Genomic DNA, 7778 nt, shown 5'->3' on the forward strand with positions numbered 1-7778 from the left:
TATTTTATTGTCTTCTAATGACTGATATTTCAAGAAATTAAGGTTATTGTCTACCTATTTGATACATTTTATCAAATTATCAGTGACAGTTGCTTAATTTATTTTTCATTCATCACCAATAATTCAAGTTAGTTACCTATCCACTACTTAATAATTAATTTATATAAAATATTAAAATGCATTACATTTGATAAAATGGTTTTTTAAATTTATATTTTAAGCAAAAAAAAAACCAACTTCTAACTTCTACTGTAACTTAAGTTACTATTTTTACCAAACTAACTTCTATCTAACCAACTAAGTTAGAAATTTGGTAAATTTCAGAAACTAACTTATACTCTAACTTGATTACTTTTTATATTAAAGTAACTTAACTTTAACTAGGTAGTGGAAAAAAGTGACTAACTTGCCCGATAGGTACTGAGTAAATTGTTATATTTTTCTTTTATTAATGACGCGGTTACCCCTATAACATATCTGTTTATGATATAGTTATAATATAATATTTTCTATGAATATACAATATGCATTAACAACTTACTATTATTATAAATTATTATTTACTAAAATATATTATTTAATATTTCGGTTTTTTTTTATATAATTAATTTTACAAAATTGTATTTATTTTAAATATGTGGTTTAGGAAAAAATTAACTTAAAGTGCCAATAAAATGAATTAACTCGTTAAGTTACTGAATAACATGGGGAAAAATGTAACTCGTTAAGTTAGAAGTTACTTCTAAAAAAAAAGTAACGCGTTAATTAACTTAGTTAAAAGTAACTTAACTTTTTAACTTAACTTTAACTTATTAACTCGTCAATGCCCAGCCTTGCATATTATATTTTATTATTTTTAAATATTTTGTCTTTTATTTAATTTAAGGAGTGTTTCTGCCGCAGCGTGGACGCGCGCTACAAACTTATTTTTTTCAGATAAGAAAAGAACTTTTTTTTTTTGTCAAAGAGATGATTTTTTAAAATTCTTAAATTATATAATTTAGAAATTGAATTAGTTGTTTCTGAGTTAAGCTTTAAACCTTAAGTGCCAAGAATTACAGATAAACCATTTTTAAAGACTTTTATATTTAATAGTTATACATATAGTTTTATAACTCAAAAACTAGGTAAGTACTCATTTGGAAATCGATTTAAACGCATAAATATTTTTTAAAAATGTATACTTACCTAGTTTTCATTTGAAAATAAAGAAAATAATTAAGTATTTGAAAATTAACCTTTTCTGTAAGGATATTTAAAAATTCTAAAAATAAAATTTTAATAAATACATAAACAAAGGTTAAAAGGGGGATGAACATGCATAGTGTATCACTCTGTAACCTGTACATATATTGTTTTACTAACGCATCAAATTAATTAAACATTGTAGGTATCTGCTTCTTTTAAGATGCCTTTACCGTTTTAGTTTGATTTTATTTTAAATAGTTATACGCTTTTTTGCTCTGCTTTTTCCTTACTGGCTTAAATAATTCCTCGCTTTATATATTCGCGATTCTCTATACTGAGATATCGAAAAACGTTTTTTTTTCACGATTTTGAGAAGACGGAATTGTTCGTATTACAATTGACTTGTCTAGATGTCTATGCAGTTACTAAACGCATGAAATGGTTAAAATGGAATTGATTTTCGTACACGCAAATGCGTGCGCGGGCGAATAAATTACCCACCTGAATAGTGTCGTGGGATTCAAATAATGTTTGATCTTTAAGCCTGAAGGTACAGGTTATTAACACTCGAGTAGGTACCGTAAACATTTATAATAGACATAGGTATATACCATATTTTAATAACATTAAGACTAAACAACCATATTATTCAAGTCGAGGAGAACCTCCACACACTGTTTTCGTTAAGAATAAAAAAAAAATGTTTAAGTCTATTATATTATTATATTAATATGATGATGTTATTGTTATGTCTTAATGCGTTACTCTCAATATTTCGTTGCCGTTCCTTCCAAAATAAATTTGTGTGATGGATAAAAAAGTCTTCATTGTACCTACACCTACGCGTGCGTATACGTATAAATATTATATATATAATAATAATATGTGCATTCAGCTAGGTACCCTCTCGTCACCGTATATATAATTCTATCACTTAGACGATAGGTACACGTTTGACGACGACCCCGTTGGATCGTGAATAGACGTCGCGCGAGGAACTAAGTGCCGAGTTTTCCGCTAGCCGAGACGATTTATATATTATTATAACGATGTCGTTATTATTTAAAGGCGCGCGTAAACACACACACGCACGCACACACACACACACACACGAGCGGTATATGCATTCGCGACGTCAGGTACCTATAAAATCGTTTGACACGAGTCCGTCTTTTGTGCGTCTCATTGTGATAGCGTCTGTGATTAATGTGCGAGGCGACCGACGGCGACGTTTCCACATTATATATTGTAGGTACAATAATATAGTACCAGCCATATATTATACCAGTTGTATATGTATGGAACACGCCACGTCCTTAGCGCGCGCGCCACAGATGTCTGCCAGCCGAAGCTTTTATTATTGTCCCGACCGCGGTCACGCGCTGACCTGCAACCACTGCAATAATATTATTTTTTTCTACGCCTTTGCGTTTGAATTTCATTCAGCAGCGCCGCCGCTACGACTCTGCACGTTGATCGTAACAATAACGAACCATCGTGGACACGATCTCTGCGGGTTTACGGCCTCCCCCACTTCCGACCACAAACTCCTACTCGTCCTCTCTATAATAATAATTATTTTTATCCTCTCGGACAAAACTCTATGAGGAGACGGGTTTACGCAGCCATAATATTATAATACCTATTGACTTTAAATGCATTATAATATATACGTACATAGATACATATAATACACACGTAATAAACAAAATAAAATAACATTTTGTGTACCCACACGACCGCTGCACGAGTCACCTGTGCGTGTTCGTCGAGGCGAAATCCAATTTCACGCGTTTTTCGGTTAGCTTTTTTCCGTCTTCTCGCTCACTCTCTCCTCACGTGTCATCGAGTGGTATTGTATGTTGTATTATGTGTACACGTCCTCATCGTGTATTTTATTCCTCTCCCAAGTCCCGTTAAAACGGCCGTATAGTATTTTTTATCCGTTTATTTCTTGACGTCCGAAACAAATTTTTCCTCCGCATGTAGTTATATCATTATTATATTGTTTCTCGTATCCGTATAAATACACGCAGGTATATACACAATCGTCATATTATACATAATATCTTATTATATTTATACACAGACATGAAGTATAATATTACAACGTAAACCGCCGCTCTCAGTCCCGCTATCGCGTGTGTTACAACATGACGGGTAATATATAATATTATTATTATTGGTACCTTCAGTATACAATGTATATATTGTATAATTTATATTATATACCTATGCCACAACAACAGTACAAACAACTAGTGTATGCACGCGGTCGGCCGTTGTCGCTAATAATTGTTATCATCGAACGAGAGTGAAAATCCGAGAAAAATCATGGCAAGATGATCCATGATATGAGAAAATAACTCTTGGGGCTCACATGTTATGTATATTAAACACATATTATATTATACATACGACCCGCGTGGTCGTGCTATTATTATTATTATAAGTTTATAACGTCCGTGATATTAAAGTAGTATGCCTCCGGGGCTTAAACAATATATATATATATAATATGTATACCGGTGTGAGACATAAGTATATAGATAGAGAGAGAAAGAAATATATGAATACATTTCAAAAATAATAAATGGTAATTCGGCGGCATATTTAGACGGATAGACGCGGCACACATACGTGGTCCGTGGAAAGAAAACGTTTAATATTTAATAGGAGGCAATTTACTGTGTATACATACCTATTATAATATATATGTTCGTGAGTGTGTGTATAATAGTTGCGTCGCTGCAACAGCAGCATCAAACAGTAGATATGCACGAGAAGAACGAATTCTCCATGATACTATCAAAAACAATTTTTTTCATAGTAATAATAATAGTTGCGTTTCATATATTGTGTATAATATACAGTATTTCGTACTCACGCGTTTAATGTAATAGTACGCGAATAAATCATAAATCAAATCTCAACGGGCCGTCGCTGCTGCAGTGCAGACGGCCGGAAAACTATTTTCGAAATCACTTATATAACTATAATAATATATAATAATACACAGTTTATGAATGTCTAAAACGCCAAATATGTGAGTAGCAAACGGCAAACGACGTCTGCAGTAATATTACTATAATATAGTATATAAGTACATAAAATATACATTATTATGCGCTATTAAATGTATACTATTTCTAATATAATATTATTCACAATATTATTATATTATGTTGATAAATGATAAGTACCTATAAGTACCCCTTTTATATATATATATATATATATACTATATATTATACAATATGGATGGTTGACTTGAAATGTAGGTATATTAATACACATCATTTGTTATATCGGCTTGTTGAACAATTCTCCAAAACCATTTTAAATAATACGTCGGGACGTGTAATATATTGTAATCAAATTAGTCAATTGTATCGTCTACAAAGTATAGTGAGTTCTAAATTATGATATAAATTGTCGGAATTTCATAATTATTATTATCATTGTGGTTTATTTGAATTTCACGTTTAACGAAACAAAACCACAATGTATGATAATATTATATTTAAAAAAATTACGCAGGCATGAATATTTTTTATAACCATGTTTTTGTTTTTGTTATTTAATACTTACTATTTCATCATGTCGAAAACAATAACAACAATATATGATTTTTTCGTTGATATTCTGGGCATATGGTTTTTCACAAATTATTTGAAATATAAGAAGTACCATGTCTATAACAGGAATAAACAATATTTTTTAAAAATAATTGTAAATTTTTATTTAGGTACCACTTAAAATAAAACAAAAAAGATTTCTATTTAACAGGAATTTGTGTATGCAAATATTTTTATCAAATTATTATAGCTATCTAATAATGTACAATAAGTAATAGTTTACACCGGTTATTAATTTTAATTACGAGATATTCATTACTTTTTTGACAATATTTGGGTTACCATCAAATTAAAAATAAAAACCCAATTAATGACAATAGACTGGTACTTTCGTAAAATTACGGTTTAACAATGTCGGCGACTGCCGCCATAATATAGTATTATTATTATATAATATTAAACAACATTATAATAATTTGTCTAATTAATACAAAGACGTTAGATCAGTTGAATTTTATCAGTGAATACTAATCAGTAAAAACTGGGCGTGTGCAGGGTGTGTATACATATTGCACAGGGGCCTTGGATACAGCGTGGCGTATCAAATTGGACCCACTGCAGTCTTGAAAAGGCCTCGAATTGACATAGTAATTGACATCAATTATAACACGGATGAACTTATTTTGTAAATTACACAATAATTCTTCTTCTAAGGAGTGTTTTTACAATAAAATAGGCACTAATAATTTAGTATAAGTACATAGTAAGGTTTTAAAAAAAATTCATACTTTGTAGAGAGTAAATTTTTATCAATAAAATAATAAAAGCTATTCTATTGAAAACGTTTAAAAAATAATTCACATAAATTTGCATAAGGAATATAAAGTTTTAAAATAAATGTTATTACTGATTAACTACCTGTAATAACTAAGAGTATCCATATATAAAAGAGGATCGAAGCATAAAATGCCATAAATAAACGACAGTAATCAGCCGAATAATTTTGATATTTTCACAAACTAAATATTATTGTTGTTTATTATTTATTAACACAAAATTATTACACAATCGCATGATCACAGTATTATTACATTGATATAATCATATATGCATCGTATGTTATTAATAATAATTCTGGTTGTAATTTACAAAAAAAATATTATCTGCCCGTTAATTTCCATTTTTTAAAATTCACAAGCGTTTCAGTTCAGATCATGCAACCATGGCAGTAGGAGGTACCTACCTATTTCAGTTAATTTTTAATAGTAGATCGAAATTACACAACTTCTTCAACAATAACCAAGATAACGTCATTACACGTGACAGTGTCAAGTGTTAGCCAACTTGGAACCAAAGTCCAACGTCAACTACTGCAGTTGTACATTGTTTTTTTATTAAGTGTTAAATCATTCCTTAGATTAGGTATCAAAGTATTAAAGAAAATTGTTTTTTAGTACCTGTAGGTACATATAAGTAAGGTTGAAAGTGTAAGGTTTCGATGTAAAAATATAGAAATTTCTTATTCTGTGTACCTAAGTGAAATTATATAAATGAATAATAATGTAAATATTATATTGTAATAATATCATCATTATTTGAACGTATGTAATGTATTATAACTGAAATACAATTATTATGAGTTATAATATTGTATATCGTACCTACCTACCTATATCAGCTTTTTATTATAAATATTAAAATATAATATATTATAATATCTAGAGTATCATATTATATTGAATTAACTGCAATCAATCATTCTAACGGAGAAATTCGATGCGTTACAGGTGCTGATGGCTTCCGAACATTTCATACCTTCAAAGTTTGTGATTTCTGCCGATTACGCGCCTGTGGTAAAAAATTTACCAATGCTGGCGGCGCTGGCCGAGGCGTGTCTGTGGCCAGTGGTTTTGCTCCTGTTCGACGACCAGTTCGTGCCCCGGCTGTCAAACTTGTACCGGAGACGAAGCGTTTCGGACCGGGCTAAGCCCCCTCAAGGTAAATAAAATGCATTTATTTTTTACCATCGTCGTCGTTCTATACGAATACGCATTACTTATCCAAACACCGTATATTATAATGTTATGTGTAATGTGTGTATATATGTGACATTGTGATATTCATATTAACCATTCGGTTTCTTATCCATCGGGTAAGGTGGCTGATGACAGATTCCTCTCAATTTTTCAGTTAACTTGATTTATTTTACACAAATTAAAAAAAAATCCATAACATCAACATTTTGAAAACCTCCTCTATTCCTATACAATGATGTACCAACCTGGATATGATGTACCTAAGCGTGTATAACATAATAATATTATTACATACGCAAATGCGTCAAATGCAAATTGAACGAATCGTTTACCTACTCGAATATTTATTTGATTTTCACTCGTTTCTGAAATGGAAACACGTTGATATTATGATATTATTATATTTTATTTTATACATTTCTCTTTTTACCGATATATCTACATGGACGTGGTTAGATCGGAAACATACTTTTAATAATAATGATACGCATATTTTAAATTCATATTTATACACCTAAATAGTTTAACTGTTCTCTGCTCCTACTGCAGAATTGAATTTGATTTTATTCTGCGTTTTTAACAACCCTTTCGTATATAAGTATATACTTATTACTTATGCATTTTGTTTAATATAAATCGTCATAATAATGTGAACATCGTCAAAAGTGTATTTTATTTCATTATTTTAGTTAATTGTTGAGCTGTAATGGTCTAGTACTACTAGCTATATAAATAAAAAAGGTGGGTAAGTGGATGTACAGTAGGTTACAAGTGGGTCGCTGTATAATGGATAGTATTAAATTTGAATTCAATGACATAATATCACTGTATAAGAAAAACGATTCTGAGCGGAGACAGTTTGTCAGTCTGGGTATTAGACATACCTATTATAGGTATACTTATCTATAGTATTAAAAAAAAATTATCTATAATAGGTATCAATAATAAGTTCCAAATTTATCATATCACAATATCC

At 30.3% G+C, this 7778-nt stretch overlaps 1 protein-coding gene across 1 annotated transcript in view; it reads left to right on the forward strand.

Annotated features, from left to right (window-relative positions):
- The window catches only part of LOC100568937, a 72126-nt gene that overhangs the window by 46911 nt on the left and 17437 nt on the right, over window positions 1–7778 (forward strand). The window contains exon 3 of the mRNA XM_029488180.1: window positions 6554–6764. Coding sequence (XP_029344040.1) covers window positions 6554–6764 — 211 coding nt within the window. The remainder of the gene's footprint in view (window positions 1–6553; window positions 6765–7778) is intronic.

This window comes from Acyrthosiphon pisum, chromosome A1, assembly GCF_005508785.2.
Source record: "Acyrthosiphon pisum isolate AL4f chromosome A1, pea_aphid_22Mar2018_4r6ur, whole genome shotgun sequence".
NCBI classification, from domain to species: domain Eukaryota; kingdom Metazoa; phylum Arthropoda; class Insecta; order Hemiptera; family Aphididae; genus Acyrthosiphon; species Acyrthosiphon pisum.